This window comes from Betta splendens, chromosome 15, assembly GCF_900634795.4.
Source record: "Betta splendens chromosome 15, fBetSpl5.4, whole genome shotgun sequence".
Classification (NCBI taxonomy): Eukaryota; Metazoa; Chordata; class Actinopteri; order Anabantiformes; family Osphronemidae; genus Betta; species Betta splendens.
The window spans coordinates 19,008,412-19,035,045 of record NC_040895.2 but is presented as its reverse complement, the minus strand read 5'-3'; the positions used below and the strand labels follow the sequence as shown (position 1 = coordinate 19,035,045).

The 26,634-nt window shown below is 45.3% G+C and overlaps 2 protein-coding genes across 7 annotated transcripts in view; one reads left to right on the top strand and one right to left on the bottom strand.

Annotated features, from left to right (window-relative positions):
* The window catches only part of LOC114842135 (cullin-9), a 28,538-nt gene extending 14,928 nt beyond the window's left edge, over positions 1 to 13,610 (bottom strand). The window contains exons 1-10 of one of the 3 annotated variants that reach the window (XM_029127682.3): positions 13,409 to 13,610; positions 11,370 to 12,068; positions 5,249 to 5,403; positions 4,208 to 4,810; positions 3,844 to 3,985; positions 3,579 to 3,769; positions 2,709 to 2,895; positions 2,312 to 2,539; positions 879 to 1,071; positions 516 to 717 (exon numbers count right to left, since the gene is read on the bottom strand). In XM_029127682.3, the coding sequence (XP_028983515.1) occupies positions 516 to 717; positions 879 to 1,071; positions 2,312 to 2,539; positions 2,709 to 2,895; positions 3,579 to 3,769; positions 3,844 to 3,985; positions 4,208 to 4,810; positions 5,249 to 5,403; positions 11,370 to 12,068; positions 13,409 to 13,514 (2,706 nt within the window). In that variant the 5' untranslated portion in view covers positions 13,515 to 13,610. Of the gene's footprint in view, positions 1 to 515; positions 718 to 878; positions 1,072 to 2,311; positions 2,540 to 2,708; positions 2,896 to 3,578; positions 3,770 to 3,843; positions 3,986 to 4,207; positions 4,811 to 5,248; positions 5,404 to 9,165; positions 9,261 to 9,644; positions 10,475 to 11,369; positions 12,069 to 13,408 lie in introns of those variants that run through there. The other 2 variants (XM_055502466.1, XM_055502467.1) reach the window with 2 other exon arrangements.
* Positions 12,210 to 26,502, top strand: LOC114842152 (synapse differentiation-inducing gene protein 1). 4 transcript variants are annotated; one of them, XM_029127722.3, is made up of 5 exons: positions 12,210 to 12,320; positions 17,846 to 17,985; positions 18,678 to 19,387; positions 20,219 to 20,356; positions 23,000 to 26,502. In XM_029127722.3, the coding sequence occupies exons 3-5, from the start codon at positions 18,878 to 18,880 to the stop codon at positions 23,156 to 23,158; spliced, it is 807 nt and encodes a 268-aa protein (XP_028983555.1). In that variant the 5' UTR covers positions 12,210 to 12,320; positions 17,846 to 17,985; positions 18,678 to 18,877; the 3' UTR covers positions 23,159 to 26,502. The 4 variants fall into 4 exon arrangements, with proteins under 4 accessions (XP_028983555.1, XP_055358448.1, XP_055358447.1 ...); XM_055502472.1 differs by lacking the exon at positions 12,210 to 12,320 and having other exon boundaries at positions 17,556 to 17,985; XM_029127724.3 differs by lacking the exons at positions 12,210 to 12,320; positions 17,846 to 17,985 and adding an exon at positions 18,000 to 18,354.
* The last annotated feature ends 132 nt before the right edge of the window (positions 26,503 to 26,634 follow it).

Here is a 26,634-nt window from a genome sequence, read left to right as displayed (position 1 = left end):
GGCTTCAAGGGTGGTTCTCCACAACCTCATCGAGTTTGCAATGAAGGCCCTTAGAGTTCTGTTGATGTTGTACAGCTCCAAGCATTCAGTGATCCATGTGTGTGGCATTGAGTCATAGGCTTTCTTGTAGTCGATCCAGGCTGTGCACAGGTTGGTGTGTCGCACTCTGCAGTCTTGGGCGACTGTTCTGTCTACCAGGAGTGGTGTTTGGCTCCTCTGGTATCCTTACCAATGCCCTTCTGTGCTTCGCTCATGTATTGACCCATGTGCCCACTTATTTTAGCTGCGATGATGCCTGACATGAGCTTCCATGTTGTGGAGAGGCAGGTTATTGGTCGGTAGTTGGATGGGACTGTACCCTTTGAGGGATCCTTCATTATCAGGATCGTTCGGTTAGCCATTCAGGGTTTAGCCAGCAGGCGTGTATTTATATATATATATGTGGCTTCTATTCTGACACATTGGAAACCTCCAGTAGAATTTGAAGTAAATGTATTAGTGAAAGAAGCTCTTACCGCGAGTGCCAGCTGCTGGACCTGAGTGACAGTAGAGAACTCCTGCATGCAGGACAGGACGGCTTTCACCCCTCCCTCAGTGGCAAAGGACACCCTCCACTCATATCTGAGCATAAGCAGATGGGTGAGTCCCAGGGTGCTTATCACCAAGTCTTTGGAAGAGGAGCCCAGCAGCTCTACTAGCATCTTCACCACTTTGTCCCTGTCGGAGAAGACACAAACCTTTGCCTCTGTATTTGCGTAACTGAATGTGGTACAGTGTTATTCTATTAAGCCGTGCAACCTTTTTTTGCTTTGCCATTTTTGCTTTTAAACAGAGTGTGTGTGTTTCCTGGAGCAGTTCCCTAATGAGGCTCCTCTAACCGTATGGTCTGAGCAGAGTCGCTCCTCATGGAGTTTTTCTCCTGGGCCCCCTTCTCCTCCAGCAACCTGGTGATGAAAAGAACAGCAGCCAGCTGTTGTTCGGAACCCGAGCCGCCCTTCTTCAGGATGTCCACCACCTCACCCAGTTTCTCCAATACACTCTTCCTTCCCTGGACCCGCGGGTTGTTAAACACTGCAGGACAGATTAATCCATGACCATTCTGTTCTTAGCATTCCTCAGCTATTTTCAACAACACAAACCAATTTGGGGGACCTCATGTGTATATTCTGTTATTAACAGAATTATTATTAAGGTCCCAAGTGCTCAAACAAAGGAGGTACTGCGGCCTGCATGTAATGTCTTTATCCTGATAGTAGTAAGTGAGAACAAAGAGATTTCAAAATTGAGCGCCAAAACCAGACGCCAGGCTGGGGAACCATACCTGGCTCCCCCACTGAGAGGTCCGAACTCCCCGTTGATACAAGCGACAAACAGTGGAGGACCTTGGACGTCAGCCATCCTGATTGGATCACACAATGGGATGGACGTGACCGAAAACACGGTTATAAAAGCTGCCGTGACCAAAGACTCTGCCCTTGTTCTCTCCAACCCTTGTTCTCTCTAGCCCTTTTCCCTTCCCCTTGTTCTCTCCAAAACAAAACGCCGGACCTTCTCACTAGGATTGAGCAACCTTTGCTCTCCTCTTTCTCTCCGTTGCCTCCGTCTACCTGGAGCTTCCGCCGCAGCCAGCAGCTGAACCAAAGTGGTCATCGTCACAGAGAACGGGCCTGATCACCCATCTACTCCCAGCAGGAAACCGCCAGCTTAATCGTCTCAGCCGCTGCCGCCTCAGCTGATCACCGGACTGGACCGCACCGCACCAGCGCAAGCACGCACGCACCCAACGACGAATCCTTCCACCAGGATTGAGCAGTAAGGCAGAGGCATTCTTTAAGTCTGAGCAGTCTGAGGATCAGTAATTGTTTTATGGTTGTGTTGTTTTCTTTTCTTGTTGCTGAACACAGAATCTAATCACTGTGTATTTCCGCAATCACATGACTGTAACGCTGTGTGAATCTAAGAGGTGCACATTGAAGTTTTGTGATCTGTGATTTTGCTAGCTTAAGTGCTTTATTGTGGTACTGTGCGGTTGCTCTGTTTCTGCTGTGACCACGGCAAGCGCACGATTCAACCACTGCGCGCTTCCGCGATCACGTGACAATATCACCGAATACAGCCCCACGTGTTTGTGAGACCGCAAGCCTTATTCACGCTAGTCCCATTTCACACTCCTTTACACGCTTCTTTCCCTGTGAGCGCCAGACACGCGCGCTCCATTCAAAGGGCTCGATCTGAGGCGTGACATGCTTTACTGTATTTAAGTTTGTCAGAGGGCTAACCAAACACTTTCATTAAATCAGAAAAAGCCCACCTTTCATCTTATCTTCCAGGTCATCTGGGTATTTGCGCTCAATTTCTGTTGGCAGCTCGCTCTCAGTCTCTGAGCTGCCAAGGCCTGAATCTGCAGGAATCTCCTTCTTTGCTTTCTTTGAGACAGAGCCCAGCACTGGAGAAAATGAGGCAGAGACCGACGAGGATGAAGACGAGGAGCTCTGCCCTCCCTCTCCTCCCAGACCAGAAGAATTCAGAGAGTTGTCAGCTGAAATACAATCAGTTCATCAGAAACAGGTGATGTGCACCTGCATGGACAGTGAACAGACATTTGTAGACTTATTTATATGATCTGTGTTACACAGTTAATCTGGCTTAATAGAGGTCTTTTTGTTTTCTTTTCTTATTTGCGGTGTAGTATTATATCCTGTCCTCACCCAGCAGCTCCTCGTCCTCAAGGCACCCTCCTCCTCTCCTCAGGTAGTGTTTGCAGAAGGCGTGGGAGCAGAGCAGATCGCTCACACACGACGAAGGCAGCTTCTGCTTTAGGTAGTGGAGGAGTTTCATTGCCACATCCCCGGGGAGAGAGAGGCTGATCAGAGACGACTCGTCCAGCTCCCTGTCCTAAGAACAATGGTTTATGACCACATGTTGGGGAAACCTAATTTCTAATCAGGAGTACAGAGTGCTCTACATGTTGACATGACTCTGAAGACAATTTATTCAACAGCCTTTTTTGTCCATCACTTGCTCATTTTGTCAAGCGTATGTTGAACCTCTTGCTAGATTCTGTGACTCATGGAAAAAGAGAAATTCCCATTGTCACTTTGCATTGACAGTTTATTTCACCCAAGACAAGTAAAAAACTATTATGGTGCATTAAACCGTGATAGAAGTTTGACCTGATTGATGTTGGATAGAATCGGTGCCAAACCATTTAATCATTTATCCACTATCAGTATGAGCAAATCTGTGCAGGACACTGGTCAAATCCACACCTAGCAACAGTATCTGTCAGCAGCCAAGCTGTGCTGGAGAGCTACTCCGTATTTAATCGAAGAGACAGACAGTTGACCTGCTTGTTTGTCGCTGCACCAAAATCAAGGTCATCTATGCTCACACACTGTGTCAGCCTAGTCACCTCCTCTGACACAGAACATCTCAGACAAAAAAAACAGAACCTTTCTAAAACGATCCATCGCCATTAACCGTCCTCAGTGGGCACTAGAGCTGGTGCAGCAGATGCAGTGACACAACCTGGATGCCCAGTTAGGAAAACAGTTTATCAAGCCTCTGTGGCTGGTTACCTGGACTTCTAGGCTCTGCACCAAGATACTGCTGACCTCTTGCTGCTGTTTTAGATCCAGCTTTTTAATGAAGAACAGGATCTCCCACCACTCAGCTCTGCTCAGAGTTGCAGGCTCTGACTCCGGCCCCTTTGAAAGGTAAGGCAGAGAGTAGAGACCACCAGGCGGCTTTGAGAAGAAGGTCTGACTGACTGTGAATGAGAAGAGAAAACTATTTTATGTTCTGTTCTCAGGTAGACTCTCAGGTTCAAGAATCAGCTCTTACCAGCAGTGAGTTTTAGTGTCTCTGTCAAGGATGAGGCTTTCTCCTGCGTGTCTTTCTCTGCTTGGCTGCTGCTGCAGCTGCCCAGTATCTCAACCATGTGCCAGTGGACCCAGTACGTCCTGGACAGGGAGTTCCAGTAAACCTGAACATCACACACACCACACACCACACACCACACACACACACACACACACACACACACACACACACACACACACACACACACACACACACACACACACACACACACACACACACACACACACACACACACACACACACACACACACGCTTTTTGTTTTTTCTACAAGGCATATTTCATTTTGAGTGGGAACGTTTGATGTCATCATTTCATTGACCTCACCTGAACAGGTGGGGAGCCGTCGTTGCTGTAGCGAAACTCTCCTTCATCCCCGGCACTCACCTCCTCGTAGTCCTCCAGCATACGGACCATCATGCCGTTCTTCAGGCTGTCCTGCACATATTCTACATACGCAGATCGGCTGGCAAAGTCGGACCGCGTTTTAAATCCGTTTCCTGTCTTCTTCTTTGGTGGTGTGGCTGGGGGAGCTGCAACTGTGGCGCTGGTGCTGAGGACAATGGGGGAGGCACAGAATCGAGGTTGGAAAATTGACCTGAGGACTGGGTGGGACATCTCTTTTTGGTCCTCTTCACAGACCCCACCGCTTCCAGGACACTGTGTGGAGCCATCGGGGAGTTGGCGATTCCTGTCCCAGCCCATCACCCGAACCAGCTCTGCGATCAGGTTGGCCATTGCCATGGTAAAATCAAACTCGCGCTGCAAACGAAGCAGCTCCGTCTGGTGGGTGGTATTAGACGAGGAGGGGGAGGGGCTGGCATCCTGTCTGTCTAGGGTCGACTCTGTCCCCGCTGTGTTGAGTTTGTCCATTAAAGATGTGACACACAGATAACGCTTCACCAGGGAAAACAACAGTTTCCCAGGAATCTGAGCCCAAAACAAAACCACAAGACAGGTTTTAAAAACCTGAACTCCAGGAGTCAAAAGCACAAAACATGTGCATGCTCTTTTTAGGTTTCTCTTAAAGTGATTATCAGCGACAGTTTCTCAGCCACATGAATATTGAGCAAGGGCCCAAAACTGCTTCTTACATCCAAGTTCACCAAATCACAAATAACAATTCAGTGGCTGACAGAATAATGTATAAAACCATGCGTCACCAGCAGCCTGGTAGCTTAGCAGGTACAGCATTGGAACGCAGAAGGTCCCTGATTCTATCCCCGCCTATGGCACCAGCTGTGTCCTTGGGCAAGACACGTCCCACTAGCTCCCCGGACACCCCCCCCCCCAGGGATGGTTAAATGCACAGAGAAATTTCCCCAATGTAGGATCATTACCGTTTCACCTATTATTGTTATGGTATACCTGAGGCAGGTGAATCCCCTCGAAGGAGATGCCGTGCTCCTCTGATGACGTGGTTTCAGCAAACAGCTCCAGCAGAGTGTAGCGATTGTCAAAGTCCATGTGTTGCTCTATGCCGTCCTGCTGGCTGAGAGACAACAAGACGTAGGCCCGACTTCCTGCAAAGGGCACAGGAGGACAGATGGTCAATGCCAAAGTCTGGGGTCTGGATGTGACTCAATGCAGTTCATTAAATTACCTTTAATATTAGAAAATCAGTTTCATTTATGTTTGAACGCCCCAAAAACAATTAAATAAACCTATGAATATATTATTTAATGAAAACTCTGGTTAATAGAAAACACTGCTTTACCTACCTGACCTACCGGGGAACAAACAAAGCATTGGTTCAAATTATATATTGACCTAACATATTTTTACTGCTTTTAGTAATGCTTTTTGGAAATGTATTTTGATCATTCTTTTTTTTTTTGTTCTGTCCAGCAGTTTAGCAAGCAGCATATATTACGCTGAATGCCATATTGTGATGGACAGCTTTGCTTTAACGAGTATATATATATATATATAGCAATCCACGTCTGGACTGAGGTAACCTGACCTACATGTGAACTTAACTCCCTCCTTTGAAGAGCCCCTACGTCCCTTTAGTCCCCAGAGATAAGGGACCCTGAATCTTTCTCCACAACAGACTGGCTTCTATCACCACAGGCACCAATTGACGCCAACATCTCAAAGGTCCATATCAAAGAACCATGAGTCCACTTTGTTGATCTACCTGTAAATCCCTCAGGATTCTACCTCTGCTTATCGTGCCAAAAGGAGAGGCTGTCACATTTATCACCAAGAAGCTGTCTCTCCCAGAACTGGGACCACCAGCCATAAAATGTGGAATGTGCTCATCAAAGAGAACGAGAGACTTCATTTGTTCTGGTTCAGACGCACCAGAGCTTTCAACCTCCATAAAAATGATGCCATTGTATTCTGTGGACAAAATGTTTTCATTTGGTATTAGATTGGTCTCTGTGTGATGTTCAATGCCTGATCTACAGATTTGCCAGGAAATTCCTAAAGTTACAAAGGGACTTCAACTCATCACCATGCTTCCCTTTGTGTGTAGGCACAAAGTTGAAATAGAGAGACTCACCTTTACTTCTTTTAATCTGTGCAACATACACATGGACTATTCCCACCAGCTACAATTCGTTATCCTCATTATTGTATCACATTTTTAAGTGTTACAATTATTTAATTAGTAATGTCCAGATTAGGTCATTTATAATTTTAATTTTGCTTGCATTTATTATTTCTGTATGTTTTAGTGTTTACTGGGTGTTACATAAGACAAGGCCAGGCATCATGAATAACATTTAATTTGTTACAGCATTTGTAAGGGATCACATATAAGACCTTAATATTCTATGCATTTAATATTGCTGTTTAACCATTCTGACTTCTCTGCTTATTTGAGTGTCAAAGTGATCATTACATGTTTATTGTGTTATGGTGTGATGGAACTTTGAGCTTGATGAAAAGAGGAAAGCTTAGTTATCCCAGATTTAGGAGTGATCCAAATCAAATAGTTTGATTCCTGATCTGAAGAGGCGAACTCTTCACCACTGGTTGAAGTCATTTCTCCGCCCTGCAGTGACCACTGCCCCAGAGGTATTTAAACCAGTGACACCCAAGGCAAAACGGATTTCCCTCTATCTTCAAACTTCTTTCACTTTTTCTTTTTGCGTCGCATTACCTTTCTTTAATTTTCCTTTGTTCTTAAATTTTGTAAACCTAAGTTAAACTTAGAAACACGAACGAACAACGATTTTTGTTACGTTAGAAAGTCATCAAGAAACTCCGCGAAACTGAAACTATCAAAACCAGTCCTTAATTGACTCGCTATTTTTGATCAAACTCCCGTTTGCTTTTGGGCTAGTTTAAGTAGCGCCAACGCTTTGAAACACCTTGGAAAATCCAGCCTGGCTGACTGTTACTTCGCTGAACCCGAGCCGTCATCATCAATCGCGGGCGACGATTCCTGGCCTAGAGGCCGTGGCACCTGGACCAGAGAGGGCACGCCTGCTCAACCAACCGGTAACGGGAGACGCTGCACAGCGGCTACAGCTCCAAACTAAGGCAAGACGAACATCTCTGATCCTCTGAGAATTCTGGTGTTTCTCAAAGCGCTAAAATTGAACATTTCAAATTGATTAGTTATCCTTAGATTTGAATTAGTTAGAGACAAATACTCTTTTCGCTTGATCAAAGCCATCACACACTCAGGTCTTGACCATTCTTTGGGTTTTCACTCATTGATTCATTCACTGTTCATCATCTCATTCTGATCGTTCTCTCATTTTCTATTCTGTTTATTTGAGTATTTCCATATTATGTTATTCATATATCCAGTAGTGTTAGATTAATAAAACGTTAAAAGGAATCTCGTTTTGTGTGCATTGCTCTTCAGATTTAAGCAGAGGTCAGTGAACAGCGACAAGAATTCACGGCATAAGAGACTGATTTGGTTTTATCACAAGAAAGTGGTTATTGGTGTTCATGAGTGGTAACTCATTGAATTGATATCTGGCGTTGACTAGATTGAGCGTGGTTTCAGCTTTAAAACAAACCTGGTGCCCCAACTTCGAGGTATATTAATGTTTCGGCATTAATATCAAACTATTAATAATTTGAATCCGCTACATATAGAATATATATACTCTTCCTGATTTATGGTTTATTTAATGGTTTATTTAGCTAATCCAAAATGTGTGTGATGTTGCTGTGTTGGTGGATAGGTTAGGTTTCTGCTTTAGGGTGTGTATGCGGGAGGGTGGGGGGGTTGGGGGGGATAAGGGGTGCAACCAGCTACTGAAACCAAGCAAATCTGTTAAGTAAACAATCGGAGCAAAAAAAAAAAAAAAAAAAGAAGAAGGGATGTATTTTGATCATTCTTGATAAACCTGACAGTAATATGTCTCTGTAGCTCAAGTAGTTACAGGTGTCTAGTCTACAGAGGCTAGTCAGCTGGTGCTGGGGAGTCCTGGGGTGAAGAAGTTGAAGATGAAGTTCCCACCTCTTCATGCATCATGATGGATAAAACCCTCACTGTATATTGGATTTAGACCACCTGTGGAATAACTCATCTACCATTTGAGTAGAAATGTGTTTTTTGTGTGTGCAATACTCATTAAGAATCTTTTTTAACAATTGAATTTTTAATTTAGATTTACACATGCTTTTTCTCACTGTTGGTTCACCCTTATAGCTTATCATGTTAGAAAGAGAAAAACAATTTCAATACTATGTTTTCCTGAATAAAAGTGTTTTCCCCTTATAAACAGAGTTCAGTAAAATATGTAATAGCCAAAGCCAACTTTATTGTCAATCTGAAAATGCATCAGGACTCCATAGGAACAAACTGTTATCTTCACACTCCAATGTGCAAAGGATAGATTGCTGAGTGAGTTGAGAGGTCTGGGGGTTTGAGGACAGAAGCTTTTGCAGGGGCTTGTAGTAGAAGTTCTTTGCTGGATGAAAGTAGGGTAAACAGCCCATGTCCTGGGTAGGTGTAGGTAAAACTGGTTATGATGAAGATTTGATTGTGCAGGAGGACAGGTATAGATGTAAACAGATGACTGGGGAGATGTGGTGATCTCATCACTATTTGGAAAACTTTGAGCAGAAGCAGTGCTCTACCAGATGGAGGCTGCGGCTGTTCTTACCATCTCCTCATCAAAAAAAAGGTATTGCAATAGATTAGTGAAATGTTCAGTATGTAATATATAGGTCACAACCCGTGTAACAAAACACAATACCAGACAAAACATAAACCACACAAAAGGATAAAAAATATATATAAAATCTAAACAGTCTATACCAATTAAAATGTTCTTTTGCTTGATCTTACAGTTGGAAAATGTACATACCTTCACTCCACTGAGTAGCAGATGTCTACTCAACAGTTTACAGTTGTTTCTGTTTGACAACCTCTTTGCCCATTGGGTAACTGGGATGAGCCCCCCTACAGTATAGAAAAAGACAATGTTACATTTACTGTAAATTTTATTATTGTAAAGGTCCTACAAATGTAATGGCTATGTTACACAAGCTATGGGTAACTGACCAGATAAGCAGCACTTATTGTAGAGACATGACTAATTGACAGGGTAGTAACAGACATAACCGCGTTTATCTGCAATTTCCCATTGTAGTGATCACCCAGCTTTTAGCTCTGAAGTGCAAAGGGCTGTTGGCGCCATAACGGCTTACTCAACACAACTACGACTGGCAGTCATTGGAGCTGCCTTTTATCAAGTGATTCCACCGGGTGAATCGTGTGAAACCTTGCCGCTTCGCATATTTAGTGCATTTTAAAACAGACAGACTAACATTAACAGATACTTACTGCTGCGAGTAGGTGACGGACTGTAGGAACAGATACTTTCTTCAACAGGAGCCGTGAAGCAAACGCAGCATTGTAGCACCCTCATTCTCGAAGCAGTCCAAGATGAAATGAAGTTCACATAAATACAAATGCTGAGGTAGTGTTGCAGAAACTGGTCCGTTAAAAATAAAAGTAACACACAAAGTCCTCACATGTTGATCCTTGGTAGAGTGAATAGACTTTGGTGTCTATTTCATCTGTTCATGTGAGTGGGAGGGAGATAATGGCGTAAATACAGTTTTGGTTCTGTATCATCCATGGGGGTGGTGGTTTAGGATTTGCAGGGAGGAGTTGCCTCCCGTGACAAAAGTGGGAGGCACAGTATCAAAACAGAATGATGTGTCTCTTCGCTGGATAAAGTCGCAAAATGTGGCAAAAAATATAAATAAATGAGGAAAAGCACTTCTACCGTGCTCAGTGTGTGTGACGCATAGAGTCATAGGAATGCTCCAGAATGTCTAAAAAGGGAATTTTGCATCATCGGTCCCCTTTAAAAGGAACAATCTGAGTGTCCCTTCATCCTTAATTTCTATGAAGAGAAGTTATTATTTATTCCTCCCGTAAGACGCCCCAGCAAATGGTTTGCCGTGGGTTCAAAAACTACAACTGGTGCTTCCTGGTTTACTCTGTACCTGCCCCAGCAACGGGCAGTGTCAGAGCCAGCCTACTGGGTTTTCTTTAAGTTTTCTTTGAAGGAAGTGGTATGAGAACCTGTAGCCGAGGATCAGTCAAGGATTAATGGGTTTAGGTTCTGTTTCACTGCACAGTGCAGCAGTTACTGTCTGTTGGCGTTAACCTTGCTCTGCTCTAACCAAACACGCCCTCGGCCTCTGCTGCTCTTCTAGAGGTCTATTCCCTTTCTATCATACTAATGATATGGGGGGGGGGGGTTCTCCATAATCCCACTGAAAAAGGTTTGAGAACAACAGAGAGTGAAAAACTAGTATATAAATGTTTGTGCCAAACCTGCATCGAACACCAGCCACAGCCAGATAAACCTCTAACTAAGATAAGATAAGATAGACCTTTATTAGTCCCACAATGGAGAAATTTCCATGTTGCAGCAGCAGTACAATATATAGAACATTGTCTACACACAAATTTTTCCTTACACACAAGGAGTGTGCACCCGCTTCGGATGTTATCACCCTTAACGAATGGGCTGATCAGAATTTATCAGCGCATTCGTACGGGCCAGTAGGTGCCTGCTCTGCCTACTCACTAACAGCTAACAGCTAGCTAAGTTGCTATGTTAAGCAGCTTTAGAGGTTATTGTGGTTAGGGTTAGGGCTGGATAACGGGTGGGGGGTTCAGGTTACAGTTAGCTATACAGCAATACACAATACAGCAAGTTATGCTCGCTAATAAAACAAAATCAAAAACTTTGATCGTCCCGTCTGAACAACAACCGCTCAACAGCGCCTACTGACTCTGCTGGTTAAATCATCCGAGCCATTATCAATGACGGCGACCTACTGCACCTATCCACCGCTGCCAGCAGGTAGGTGGGCACCTACCGGCCCATATGTATGGGCTGATAACCACTGATATTGACCACTGAATGGCGTGATAAAGTCCGAAGCCGCTGGAGTGCGAGGGTAAAAACGTGTGAAGTCAACACCTACAGTTTCTCTCCACACAGAGGAATCCTGGTACAGTGTTGTGTGTGTGATGCATGAGTCTTACCTGCGTCGTGTGAGGCCAGCGCTCGCAGCATCTTTCCTGCGCTGCGTCGGGTCTGCGTCTCCTTGTTGCACAGCAGCTCCATCAGCAGGTTAAGAGCTCCCGTCTCCTTGAAAACTCCCACCAGAGAGCCGATGGAGGCATACGCGCTCAGCACGTGGATGGTGTGTGTGATGCTGATGGAAAAATCATTCTTCTTGGCCATCTGCTTCCTGGCTCGACGCACCAAGTTTTTCACGTCCTCTTTCATGTCAGACAACTCCACCTCATCAAAGGTGACGTCTGCTGGGAACTCTGTGCTGCTCCTGTGACTGCCGTCTGCTGCATCGCCACCCTGCTGGCTCTCCTGCGCCTGCAAGGGGCGCTGGGTGTCTGTCTTCCTCTTCCCCAGCAGCATCGGACAGTTGGCATACACGTCCTCTGTTGACATCCACATCAGAATGTTCTCTGGTTTGGCATCTCCAGATGAGGAACCGCCACCGCCCCCCACGTCAGTGCTGCCACTGCCAGCCCCCACTGCCTCGCTTGACCTGGTCGCAGAACTGGAGCCGTTATCAAGTGTGACAAGGCACCATCGAATCAGGTACTCTGTCTGACCGTCATGGGTGCGACGCTGGCGAATCAGCTCCTCAGGATAAGCCTGCAGCCGTGGGCCGAGCTGGACCAACAGGTTCCCGTTGCGGCGCTCGCCCACCATGGTCACTGAGGACAGCCAGAGACAGGACAGACATTAGACAGAGTCATGAAAATGAACCCCAGAAAAAGGGGAGGGTACAGGAAGGTCAAAGGTTAAAAAAAAAATACATTAACAGAGAGGGGGGGGGGACATATAGGACCAACAAAAGGAATCATCAGAGGACACAGGATCCAACAAAGGAGAAGAAGTCAGATTAGGCAAAGAGACACAAAGAGCAAACACACAGAAGAGGCCGTTAACCTAACCTAAGCTCTCAGGTGTGTTACAACATACGTTAGTGGCGTAACTGTCTTCCATCTGAGACTGAATTCTTCCTCAGGCCCCTTATCCGCGTCTTTATAGTGATGTTTTACGTTATTACGGTGAACTGGACTGAATTCATTCCACTGTCCGGGTTACAAATTCAAACTTTCGTTTTCGCTTCCTCTTTACCAGGTTCTAGGTTCCACGAGGCTTCATTTCGCCCACAGCCCAACATCACATGCGCTGCCGCGGCTGATGGGCGTGTTGTCGCTTGGTAGTTAGCTTCATCGGGGCTCCGTCTAATGCCTGATCAAACTCCAACCGAATGCTGCCTCATAACGACCAGAACTCAGCGATGACAGGACGCGCCCATAGCCGCTGAAGTGAATACTAAACAGACTTCCAGTATGCACATTCATTATCATAAGTCATTGAGTCGATTCAGCAACGGCTATGGGGTTGTTGCATTTCAGGATATAGACCCGTCCCTGAACGAAACACATAAGCTAAGCGCGTCTGCTAACGGCTCGTTCCCGGGTGTTCAGTTCACGTTCACTGACAACTAACTACTCATTCTTATTATTACTCGCTGCTTAGTTCATAGTCGCCCTTTTAATGGGGACGGTGAACACGACCCACACAGTATACGTCCCACAGAGGACGTCTCAACAAATCCCACTTGTACATCTTAGATTTAGGTTCCGTTGCGCTCTGCTGTCGCTAGCAGCAGACGGACTCCTTTGGGCCGTCCGATACAAACATTGTTTTCTTTACAAAGCCCGTTACTCGTTGATGACAAACCGTCAAAGCTTTAAACGTTTAACTGGGCTCCATAAAGTTACGTTTGGTTTGTTGGTGGTTCGTCTTTACGCGAACTGAAATAAAGCGTCTTCATGTGAAGATATTAAGCATGAAGTAGAAATCCTCTGAATGTTCTAACAGTGTGGTGCGTCATGCTCTGGTCAAAACGCTTGTGTACAGTAACTATGGAGGGCCGCCCTGCTAACTTCCCAGCCGGGGGCTGCGCTGACACACGCTGCGGCCTGACTGACGCAGCTCCGCACAGCTCCGCGCAGCTCCGCGCACCGTGGGTCCGGCTTACCTGCCGCGTCGCAGACGACGTCCTCAGTTCTTGTCTGCCCCCTCAAACGCTGTTTCCTTTTATGCCCTAAACGACACGTTTCCCCACCTGGTTGCGTTGCTTTCATCGGTCTCCACCAGATTTGTGCACAGTAGGGCGCGCATTTGCGCACTGACAGAAACGGATTCTTCTTCTTTTAGTCGAACGGACACTCTTCTTCTGCTGCTCCTTCTTCTTCTCCCTTTTGGTGTGTATTAAACAACATTATAATGCAGTACCGCCACCAACAGCAATGGAGTATGAACTAGAAAAAGTAATTTCTCGAGAAATTACGTGGGAGAGCTGATCTGCTGCCGCAACGATGCCAAACGCTGATTAAGTTGCTTACGTCAAAAAGTTGACTACGTCCAAAAGTTGACTACGGCGATTAAAAAGACGATGATTAAAAAGATGATCATGGTCATACTAAGACAAGATTAAAAATATGACAATGATTCAAAAGTTGACCAAGGTAAAAAGATGTCAAAGATTAAAAAGTTGACCAAGGTGCATTGTTGACAATCATAAATAAGCTGACTAGCTTTTTGATTTGAAGAAAGTATTTCTAAATAATTACTTTACTGTGTAATAGTTTAATAACTAGTAAATAAAAATTTACCAGTCAGAAACAAAAATATTGCCATTTAAGGTAATAAATTACATTGGTGTTTTATTTTGAAAGGATTTAGAGGTTGTGTGTTGAGTGATTACTAAACTATAAAATAGTCATTAGATAGTCATAATTTATCATTCAATAGCAAGAATAGCCCTATTAAAGCAAAAGATTTAGATTAAGCCCTTTCAGAATTAAAGCACCCTAATAATTGTGAGTTCTTATTTACTGAACTCTAAAGTAGTCTCATTAACGACTGGTAATTATTCAGAACCAGAAATTTTCGAATCAATCTTGCAATTAAAGGTAATACATTGTAATTGGTGCTTTTTTTTTTTTAAAGGAAATGTGTGGGGGTATTAGCGTAACTGTCAATTAGTCTAGGGGGGGGTAAGGGGTGCAACCAGCTGCTGAAACCAAGCAAATCTGTTAAGTAAACATTTGGAGCAAAAAAAAAGAGGCAGGGATGTACCTTAGGCTAACACATTCATAACTAAACAACTAGCTAACACCAACTCCTGGTAGACAGAACAGTCGCCCAAGACTGCAGAGTGCGACACACCAAACTGTGCACAGCCTGGATCGACTACAAGAAAGCCTATGGATCACTGAATGCTTGGAGCTGTACAACATCAACAGAACTCTAAGGGCCTTCATTGCAAACTCGATGAGGTTGTGGAGAAACACCCTTGAAGCCAATGGGAAGCCACTTGCCCAAGTATCCATCAAATGTGGCATATACCAAGGAGATGCACTGTCCCCACTGCTGTTCTGCATAGGTCTGAACCCCCTCAGCCAAATAATAAACAAGACTGGCTATGGATACCGACTCCGGAACGGGGCCACCATAAGTCACCTCCTCTGCATGGATGACATCAAGCTGTACGCCAAGAATGAGCGAGACATCGACTCGCTGATCCACACCACCAGGATCTACAGCTCGGACATCGGGATGTCATTCGGGCTCGAGAAATGTGGGAGGATGGTGACAAAGAGAGGCAAGGTAATCCACACAGAAGGGGTCTCACTCCCAGAAGGAAGAATAGCAGACATTGAGGACAACTACAGTACCTTGGAATACCACAGGCAAACGGCAACCTTGAACAGGCAACAAGGAATGCGGCAACAGCCAAATACCTCCAACGAGTAAGGCAAGTCCTAAGAAGCCAGCTCAATGGCAAGAACAAATCCCAGGCAATAAACAGCTACGCCCTGCCAGTGATCAGATACCCTGCGGGAATAATAAGGTGGCCAAAGGAAGAAATAAAGACCACAGATGTTAAGACACGAAAACTCCTCACAATGCATGGAGGGTTCCACCCCAAATCCAGCACCGTGGAGCACAGAGGATGTGCTCCACTGCCTGAGACATGAAGTGGCTGATCTCAACAAATCCTACCAATGGCTTGAAATGGCTGGGCTGAAGGACAGCACAGAGGCACTCATCCTGGCTGCACAGGAGCAGGCCCTGAGCACCAGAGCCATAGAGGCCCAGATCTACCACACCAGACAAGACCCAAGGTGTAGACTGTGCAAAGAGGCCCCTGAGACGGTCCAGCACATAACTGCAGGGTGTAAGATGCTGGCAGGGAAAGCATACATGGAACGCCATAACCAAGTGGCTGGCATAGTATACAGGAACATCTGTGCAGAGTATGGACTGGAAACCCCAAGGTCAAAGTGGGAAACACCTCCCAAGGTGGTAGAGAACGAGCGAGCCAAGATCCGGTGAGACTTCCAGATACAGACAGACAGAATGGTAATGGCGAACCAACCAGACATTGTGGTGGTGGACAAAGAGCAGAGGAAAGCCGTAGTGGTGGATGTGGCAATACCAAGCGATGGCAACATCAGGAAAAAGGAACTTGAGAAACTAGAGAAATACCAAGGGCTCAGAAGAACTGGAGAAGGCTTGGAAGGTGAAGGCCACAGTGGTGCCTGTGGTGATCGGAGCACTGGGGGCAGTGACCCCCAAACTGGAGGAGTGGCTACAACAGATCCCTGGAAAAACATCCGACATCTCAGTCCAGAAAAGTGCAGTCCTAGGAACAGCAAGGATACTGCGCAGAACCCTCAAGCTCCCTGGCCTCTGGAAACGGACCCAAGCTTGGAAAAACGGATGAGACCACCCGCGTGGGGTGAGAAGGGAGGTTTTTCAGACTCCAAATCTAATTTATATACATTTGTCAGTTTGTCAATTGGCAATTCAATATGCAATATCGTCATTCAATTTGAAAAGGCATTTGGCAATTCAATATTAAAAGATGCAATTCAATACTCAGTTTCAATAATTAAAAGCATAAATATAAACGTAATAAATTGTATTTCGTATTGTCATGGTTTTTTGTTTTGTTCATAATTTGTCATTTAATTTGAAAATGCATTTTGAAAATGAAAATACAATATACATTTTTAAATGCATTCTGCAATTGACAATTCAATATTCAATGTGCATTATGCAAATGGAAATGCATTATTAAAAAGTGTTCGCTTCACCTCGTTAAGGTGTTTAGCTCAGTTTGTGTAGGTCTACAGCTGCTTATTTCTGTCTCGAACTCAAACTGCCATAATTTGAAAATCTTACTCTACATGTTTTATAGCGGTCAATTATTTCCGTCGCCCGACGGAACGATTTCTGGCAGACAGCCACTTATTGGCACGACAACGGCATTAAACGTCTGGCAGACAGACACAGAACCGGTGACCCAGGAGCACACAGGCTTGTCTGACGGTGGTGGAGTATTGCTATTTCTATTCTGTTCTTCCGACAAGTCTCAGCAGTGCTTGGCAGCTAACGGCGCTGCCTCCGCCATTCTGTCTGTTTGCTGAAGTTGCAGCTTCTGATTGGTTAGGACAGTTTAACTCTGGCCAATCAAGCTTGAACGACGCTTTTAATTTTGAGACTCTTGGAGCTCGTTCACAGATCATGCAATGCAATCCGGCTGTCTGCTGTCGACATTTGAATAAAGACACACACACACAATTGACTAACTCTTTATTTATACATTTATTTAATGAAACTTGGTATTGAATAAACATTTTTAATAATGCATTTCCATTTGCAGAATGCATTTTCAACATGCATATTGTATTTTAATTTGCAAATGCAAAATGCATTTTCAAATTAAATGACCAAATAGCATATGGAATTGTCAATTGCAAAATGCACTGCCATTTGAATAAAGACAACAAAAAACATGGCAATACGAAATGCAATTTATTAAGTTTTAATTAATTAAACTGGAGTATTGAATTGCCAAATGCAAAATGCATTTTCAAATTGAACGACGATATTGCATATTGAATTGCCATTTGACAAATGTATTTGGATTGGAATTGGATTGAATCTGAAGGACTTCCATATATGGAAGCTTCATGAGGCTTCAGCTACCATCCCTATGAATTAGGACTCTAAATGCATCATGTAAAAATGAAGGTACATAATTTTAGAAACAAAAATAACTCCTAAGATAAACACTTCCTTAATACTTCTGTTATTGCTGATTATCTTCTTCTATACGGCCTTACACCTTCCTTCTGATAACGACGTGATTGGCGCCACCCACCCACGTGCTAACAAACTAACAATACATGATAAAGTATTAAGTCGCATGAAACAATTTAGTAAAATTTAACTTGATTTTTTTACTGTTTTCTTACGTGAGCTGATGGCGAGCAACTCTGAGCGGCTCTAGGACCACGAGGAGTCGAATCTGCTGCTTCCCACCACGCAGCTCTTCTGTATGCAGCACACATCCTCCTCCACACAGCCCCCTACAGTCATGCCCCCGTCTCCTCCTCTGCAGGAAAACTATCCTCCGACCAGACCGCTTTTTCCAGTCCTACTGCCTGCGTGCCACTCCTTCAACGGGGACCTTCTCGCGTCTCCACGCAGCCTGGGGCGCTGTGTATCTGGTGCAGAACTCATGGATGCTCACCTTGGGAGGTGAGTATGCGCGTGCGTGTTTGTCTCGGACATCTCAAGCTTCACTACGATGATATCGGAGCCGGTGACACTGTCGGTATTGCCAATGATCTCACTGCATGCAGCATTTGTGTACGCTGTGTCGTAAACATGGGCGCGTGCGTGTTTGGTGTTGGACACGGATGGTGGGCGGTGGGATTTCCGGGCGGCTTTGAAGCTCAGCTGTATTATTAATGTACCGGGATTATTTCATGGGGCTGGCGCAGTTCGTGCAGCTCCTAAACACACTGAACCCACCAGAACCGCCAGAGATCTACACAGGACCAACGAAGAGAGCAGCAAACGGTCACCTCCTCAGTACTTTGACCTGTCAAGAAGATATCACGAGATGTAATGACTGATTGTAATTAATTTGCTGATTATTAATTCAGTTCAGTTCGTGTCACCTGAGAGAGCTGGCTAAATAGAACAGCCATTGAGCACACCCAAAACACATGTAGGAATAACATGTAGGTTATTCCTACATTTCACCACTGTTCAGGTGCTTTTACGTAGAAACCTGGGATTTTTACAGAACTAAAGGCCATGTTGAAGTCTAAAACAAATGATGAGACGAAGCGTTAGGACAAAATGTACAAATATAAAAATTATTTATGATTTCATATTAACCAGCATAATGACATGTTTGTGTCTTTCTGTGTTGCTGCATTCAGGGACCATCTGATATTTGGGTTGTGAGTTTATAGAAAGACAGGGCCAGAGGGGCGTTAAGGGTGGCACCACTTACCCAAACATGCCCAGCTGCTTCCACACCTGTGTGCACCTGTCCCTATCATTGTTCAGAGGAGTTCTAACCTCCAGCGACTTTGAGAAACCCCTCTGACAGGCAGAGTAAGCAGCAGTCTGAGGAGGGATGGAGGGCGGAAGAATGGACGGGAGCCGAGCAGAAGAGGCTGAAACCGCCTCTAAACTGTGGAGAGCGTCACCAAGAGGAGGATCTGGGGGAGATGGCTGCAGACAAAATGGCCTCATCAACACCTACTGCCTGGGGGTGGAGCCTCGGGAGGCACTACTGTCACTGTACTCGTCTCCTCAATACCAGGTGGTTGTGAAAGCTCCCTCCCACCAGGAGCACAGCAGGGGGTCTCCTCGGGTGCTAAAGCCCAGTGCTCTCCTCCCACACCAGGTGGTATCAGACCCCAGCCTCTTCCTGCGAGCATGGGGAGAGGCTGGGGGGGGCGACTGCTGTGAGACCACTTTCATTGAGGGCCTGGGTCCCGATGTCTCCTCCTCAGCTGGTGTCTCCTCCAAAGAGGTGATGCTGTTTGCTGATGGGAAGCTTCTGGAGATTTCTGGAGATGATTCAAAGATTCACACGCTGTCGTACGACATCGACGATGACGATGACTTCCAGGAGCTGGAGGTGAGAAGTTTCTCTATTTAGGTATAAACCAACCGGATAAACAAAGGAGCTGCAGTTCCTCTGGGGTCCTCTAGGTTCACTATTGCTCTCCAGCTGGTCACCTCCTCATCCTTATTGTTCTTTCTGTGTTTACACCTGCACCCTCCTCCTCCAACGTCTTTTCCTTCCTCTATCGGACAACAACACAGTTCAGTTTTTGTTTTCAGCAAGTTTGAAATCATTTGTGTTCACTCAGATTTTGTCTCAGGTGTTCTGCCAGGTGTTCTGCCAGGTGTTTTCTTAGGTGTCCTGTCAGGTGTTCTACAAGGTGTTCTCGCATCTTCACCTCAGGTGTTTTCTCAGGTGCTTACAGGTGTTCCACAGGCTGTAGCCTCATGCAGTGTTTTTTTCCCCCCATGAAGGTTGAAGATCTTTTGATGCTCAATTTAACTGATCACTTCTCTCTATGTCCATCCAGAATGAGATTAGCGAGCTGCTGTTCTAAATTACACATTTGCTGTTTAATGGACAATCGCTTCAGAAAACATTAGCTGGAAATTTAGTTTCTGAAGTCCAATTTAATCTACTGTGGCCTTCCAGAGCAAGGGACCAAGGGATTAATGAAAAAGCGAAGGCAGCGTCGTTCTGGCTCAGACCAGGTATCAGTTGTGAAAGACGACATGTCAGGCGACTGCTGAGCATCAGTGTTCACAGAATTTGAATGTACCTGTTCCAAAATACAAAAATTACTAGAGCCAGACTAATCTGTACTGTCTTACCGTTGGTCTGACCACAAGGTTCCACATCGGTAAGGAGGATAAGTCCCCGTTTGTTTGTCACCTGTGCCATCAGAGCGATTACTCGTGTGACTCAGAGAGTGAAGACACCTTCCTGCTAATGCCTCCCAGAGATCATCTGGGCCTCAGCGTTTTCTCCATGCTCTGCTGTTTCTGGCCCCTCGGCATTGCAGCATTCTACCTGTCACATGAGGTGAGGCCCCGCCCACACACACCTGACAGCATGTACGGTGTAGTCGTGTGTACATAATGTGCTGTAAGTCAGGGTTTGAACCTGCTGTGGCTCCTACATGCTGACGCCATACTGCTTTTATAACTGATCTGCAGTCAGCTGGAGCTGCTGTGTGAGTCTACGCTTGTGTCCCAAGTGTGATGATTAGCTGATTAACCGATACTCAGACACATGCTTGGTGTCTGAGGTTGTGTGTTCCACTTCCTTATGTTTTGTGTGCAGAAATCATTAGGCTTTCAGTATAGTTGTGTCATTGTTGTGTTGTGGATGCAATCTCAATGGCAACTACATACCTACAGCTGCAAAGGAAACTGGAGGGGTTGCAACACCTCTGTATTCCATCACTGTGCAAAAAAAATCTAAGGAGGAGGAGAAGTTTATTTTACCCAGAGAGTCATGAAAGGAAAAGTTCAGTGAAAACAGGAACATGAGTGTGAGTCAGCACACATCAGTACTAATTACTGCTACAGAGACTGAGGAGAAACAGGACACAACTGATAGAAATCACTGGCACAGATCAAAGTCTATCTGAAATGCAGCATGCAAATGAATTCCTGAACATAAAAGAGCATAATCTGTGCAACAATACAATTAGAGTAGAAATCACTGGTATTTTGAGATTGAATTTATCTCCACTATAGAACAGTAGTAAAATGACTGAAACAGTCTGTATTTGTTAAGCTGGTGTCTCTGAGCTCTGAGCACATAATTCTTTGGCTCCTACACTCGGACCTGCAGCGACATTGTCCTTTATTCTGCTTTAACTGTGGGAACAGCTCTAAATCAATCACAGAAGGCAGCTCTGCCTGAGGACTCTGATTGACTGACACCAAGGCCAAGACGTTGGATTGGTCTGAGTCTAATTAAATCTCACTGGAAAGGAAACAGAGATTACAGCACCCATTTCCTGCTTGTTAATGATGTTTCCAGCATTAATAGATCTCATTAAGGCTTTAACTACAGCCCTAACATCCTTACTCCTTACCCATTATCCAGCAAAAACCCTTCCCCCACGGCCCCACCTGATCCACCCACACAGCTCCACACCTTAGCGTCCCCCACCACGCTCAAACCTCCCTCCATCAAAGAGGAAGATGTGAACAAACTCTAAACAGCTGAACCCCGGCAAGGCTGCGAGCCCGGACTCTGTCTACCCCTCCACCCTGAAGCACTGTGCCAAGCACAGGCACAGACATCTTTAACACCTCACTGGAGACATGTCATGTGCCAGCCTGTTTCAAACCCTCCGTCATCATCCCTGTTCCCAGAAAGTTGTAGTTGGTGCTGATTCCCAGCCAATCAGCACCAGATCCCCCTAAGGCCATGTCCTTTCACTCCTGTTATTCTCCCTATACACAAACAGCTGCACATCTGGACACAAGTCTGTCAAACTCCTGAAGTTTGCTGACGACACCACTCTTATTGGCCTCATCTCTGACGGAAATGAGTCAGCCTGCAGGAGTGAGATAGCCAGTCTGGTGTCATGGTGCAGTGCTAACAACCTGGAGCTCAATGCTCTGAAGACAGTGGAGATGACAGTGGACTTCAGGAAGAACCCAGCCCCTGTCATTCTCTGTGACGGACCTCAAGTGGGAGCAGAACATGAGCTCCATCACTAAGAAGGCTCAGCAGAGGATGTACTTCCTGGGGCAGCTGAAGAAGTTCCACCTCCCTGCGAAGATGCTGGTGAACTTATCCACTATCATCATCGAATCCATCCTCACGTCCTCCATCACAGTCTGGTTCACTGCGGCCACAGCCAGAGACAAGGACAAGCTGCAGCGCGTCATCCACTCAGTGGAGAAGGTGATCGGCTGCCACCTCCCGTCTCTCCAGGAGCTGCACATCTCCAGGACCCGGAGACGGGCAGCCGGGATTGTAGCTGACCCCTCTCCCCCAGGACATGAACACTGTCAGCCCCTCCCCTCTGGCAAGAGGCTCCAGTCCATCAGGACTAGGACCTCACACCACAAAAACAGCTTCTTCCCAACTGCAGCCAGTCTACTGTGCCCCAACTCTCCCCAGCTGCCCCCCCCAACCCAAGGACAGTCACTGCCACTTTACAGGTCACACCACCTCAGACCATCTAACTTTAATCTATCCTTCATGTGCATTACTATGTCATGTTTGTATGTATGTTGTGATGCACCACCTGTCAACACCAAGAAAAATTTCTAGCTCTGTAAAGTGCTCTCTATAGGACCTGGCAATAAAGCTTTTCTTATTCTGATTGACCTGATTGAACTGACCCGACTAAACATCACCCATCATCGTCCCAGGCTTTTCTGGGTTATTGCCTTGTATTGGTACCACAAGGCTGCTTAGTTGTGTTAGCGCTGGCTGACAATAAGCACAGAGCAGAGGAGAACCACAAAGGTCTGGCTACAGACCAGATACTCTGATGACACGCTTTTTGATGATTCTTTAGGTATAACTGTTTCCTCCCACAGTCCAAATAGCAGCTGGGGCTCTTAGCCGCCTCTCCTACAGTTGCTTTGTAGTCTGTGGATCTTGAGCTATAATGGCTTTGCTTCTATGAACAGAAACCACAAGTCTGTAGCCATGATCAGAACATTGATCAGCTGTTTGTATTTGCCCCCTCAGACCAACAAGGCTGTGTCCAAAGGAGACTTCCATCTGGCCAGCTCCAGTTCGAGGCGGGCTCTCTTCTTGGCCGTGCTGTCAATCACCATTGGGACGGGCATCTATGTAGGTGTGGCCGTGGCGCTCATCGCCTACCTGTCTAAGAACCACCACTGGTAGCTGTCTTCAAGGAGGGACCTGCCTGTCATCCCTCTAGTTTACCTGGAGCCTCAGGCAGGAGGTTGGGTTGGTGACAAGATGTTAGGAGGAACCCAACGGGTTCCAGCAACCAGACCTGCAGCACAACTGGACTGTGGTTTGCACTTAAAGAAGATTTTTAGTAGATTGTTGCACATTTTAGTTATTGTTTAGTTGAGTTGGAAAACAAAAAAATAAAATGTATTTCGCATGTTAGTGCCGCATAAACATGTTTTTAAATTGCTGCTTGAATCTCAGTCACTTACTGAGCTTTTAAATGGGGGTTGACTGAAACGATGTTGGGTAGTATTTAAGAATGAAGGGACACTCCATACCCTCCATATTATCTATGCCGAGAAATTACCATTTATTCCTCTGCAAAAAGCCTCTGAAACACGACAGAGGCTTTTTTGCCTCGGGCTCACAGACTACAACTGGTTTTCTGCCCCAGCAAAGGTCGGGTTGAGAGAGGGGTGGAGCCAGCTTGCTGGAGCGCAACTGCTCCCACTGATTCCGGCAGAGCCAAAGGCCGGAATCCTCCAACAGCCAGATGCATCATGTTGCTGTGCTGAAAGAAGCACAACTAAATCTAACGAACGTTGTTTTTAAGTTGTTAAGCAGACAGTTGTTAGAAAGCCAGAGATTCTTCATTTAGCCAAAACCCTCTTATTTTTTTTTTAAATCCCTTATTTTCTTCGTCTGCTGTTAGTGGCTGGAAAAACAAGACGGTGGTCCCTTCAAAGAGTCTGTGACCACACATGACCGGCCAATATTAGCTACAAAAAGGATGAAATAAATTCTTTTTTTAGTATTACAGTTGCTGCCAGCCAAGCTAATGCACTGGCTAACGTTGTATGTCTATGTAATGTAATGTAAAAACAGCAATGTAATGTAAGCTAGCGCTACTCCTGACAGTTCAAAACACAAGAAGCAGCTCATAACTGTACTTAAACTTCACAGAGCAAGCTAGAAAAATAAACTGTTAAATATATCACTTCCTCAGTGCTCCTTCCACCGTTCTGTCCCAGCTGCTTTTTTTCTGGTCTGTCCTGAGGCTAGTTTGCTAACTGATCATAGCATATAAACACAGTGAGCTGTAGAAGCCGCATTTTTATCCAAGAGGAGTCGGCAGCGGTAGATTCATTGCAGGACTGGGATATTTAGTTGTGCTTCTATTGGTGCACACAATGGCACGATGCATCTGGCTCGCTGCTGTCTGATGCAGGATGCCAGTCTTTGGCTCTGCCAGACGCTGGCCCTGGGCTCTCTGCTGCAGGTGCCGGTTCCTTACGGGTAGCTTTGTACTCCTCCATAAGGCGTAATTCATTGGCACTGTACTCTGGCTCATACAACTAACTACGAATATCAGACTGTGCTAAAGAACTTGCTGTCTTCTAAATAATCTACAGCAGGACCTGTGGCTATTGAATATTAGTGCTGTACGTGTATGCGAGGAAAAACAATGGCAGACAGAGCAGTTGTGCTCCAGCAGACTGGCTCCGCCCCCTCTCAGCCTGGTGCCACCCCCTCTCAGCCCAACCGTTGCTGAGGCAGGTAAAGAGAAAACCAGGAAGCAGTAGTTGTAGTTTTCAAGCCCACAGCAAATCATCTGCCCAGGCATTTTACGGGAGGAATAAATGATAACTTCTCCGCATAGAAATTATGGAACAATCTGAGTGTCCCTTGATTCGTAAATATCGTTTTGGTCAACCCCTATTGAGTTTTCCTTTAAATGACTAATTTGCTGCTGTAATATTTAGGCCGAATAAGCAACAAAATAGATTTTCTGTTTTAAAAAATAATCCTGAATGAATCCTGTGTAGTGGAGGCGCTGAGGCACTGAGCATGGAAATTTGGCAAAATAATGTTTTCAGCACCAGGTTTTCTTTGTTGGCATTTTTCTGAATCAGCTGAATTTTTATTACTAACATTAGGAAGATTACACTAGTATCTCTCCTAATGGTTCTTAGAACCAGGAGACCAACCCTGGGCTGGTCGGAACACACCTGAGCCAAGGCTGGTGGGGTTCAGCCTGTAGCTTGAAAACCCGTGGGTCCCGGTCCTGGTGAAAGCCTGATGTCTGTGTCTTTTCTCAGAGGAAAAACAGTCCAACTCACTCTTTTTCTAATTCTGTAAATCTGTTTTTTGCTTCAGATTTGAACTATTAATATTTGAGTTGATTAGTGAAATAATCACCATCAGATCAGAGGGGGCTGGAAAGCCTAACAATTTACCTTACATTTCATTTCCCTGTCTTAAACCTTCACAGCTGAATGTTTGCAAACATCACTGAGCGCTTTATGCCTGATCACCCTGATCAATTATCATTCTAATCCTGCTACAATGTCTGTTCTGCTGGAAACAACAGGAAAATGGAAACAAGCGCCAGCAGGCGGCGCTTGAGCTGCGTCTGACTGAGATTTAATGTTTACAGGGAGAAGCCTGATGGTTGGTTAAGGTCCACCAGTGGATGAAGATCTGTAAAGCATCATCATTGCATCATGGCTTTCTGATTCTTATTCTTCATGAGTCCAGACACCACAGACAAAGCCAAAACACCTGGCAGACACAGCAATGGCCGAATGCCCAATCGCCTGGTGGAACTTTTCTTTGGCCAAACAGGAAGGTTGAAGCAGGTAAAAGGTTTGACTGGTTGAGTAACAGACTTAAAGTAAGACACATCCACCAGTAACCCAACAGCAGGAAACAGGCTTGAATGTGTCCAGAACCACAACTCAACACAAAGTCAATCCTGCAGTAGTCTCACACATGACCCTTTACAGCAACAACAAATATTTGAGATCAGGCAAAATAAAGTGTTTAGTGTTACCTGACAGAAAGCAGCTGTGAAGAATCAGACAGGACTGTGCGACACAGACAGGTGAGGGGTCTGAGCAGGAGCCAGAGCGAGGCAGGAAGACGCTGAGAGGAAGCGTCATCATGAGTCAAAGCTCCTGCAGTAGTGAACAGCCGGTTTTAAAAAACGATGCTATTGCAAACGTGAAGAGCCGACTCCCACTGGGAACAGCCGAAAGTTTCAGCTCTGAAAATCTATACACACAAATGCCAGACTACTTTTATGGCCGCACCACTCGGCCAATCACGTACGAGGATTGACGTAAGGGGCAGACGGTCCTAAATTGGCGAGTGTAGTGTTATAGGTACACAGACAGGGAGCGTTGGTAAAAAAGGTAAAAAAACGACCAAAAAAATGAAATGAAAAAGAACATCTGGATGCATTTTAATGATATTGGAGACGGAAAACCTGAGTGCAGACTTTGTAAAATGAAAATATCTGTCTATTATTTAAAGTGTTATGAAAATGATGTGACTGTGTATTTTTTTTAAATACAAAAATGCACTACAATAATGCTTTTCTGAAAACACGGAATAACATACCTGAAAACACACAAACCATTTATAATTGCTTAATTCGGCTAAAATATAAGGCGCAGAGT

Excerpts from the sequence above, each read along its gene's own strand:
- LOC114842152 (XM_029127722.3), top strand. The coding sequence starts at position 18,878 with ATGGAGGGCGGAAGAATGGACGGGAGCCGAGCAGAAGAGGCTGAAACC. Across the intron at positions 19,388-20,218 it reads ATGACTTCCAGGAGCTGGAG|AGCGATTACTCGTGTGACTC; the intron begins GTGAGAAGTTTC and ends CTGTGCCATCAG. Across the intron at positions 20,357-22,999 it reads CATTCTACCTGTCACATGAG|ACCAACAAGGCTGTGTCCAA; the intron begins GTGAGGCCCCGC and ends TTGCCCCCTCAG.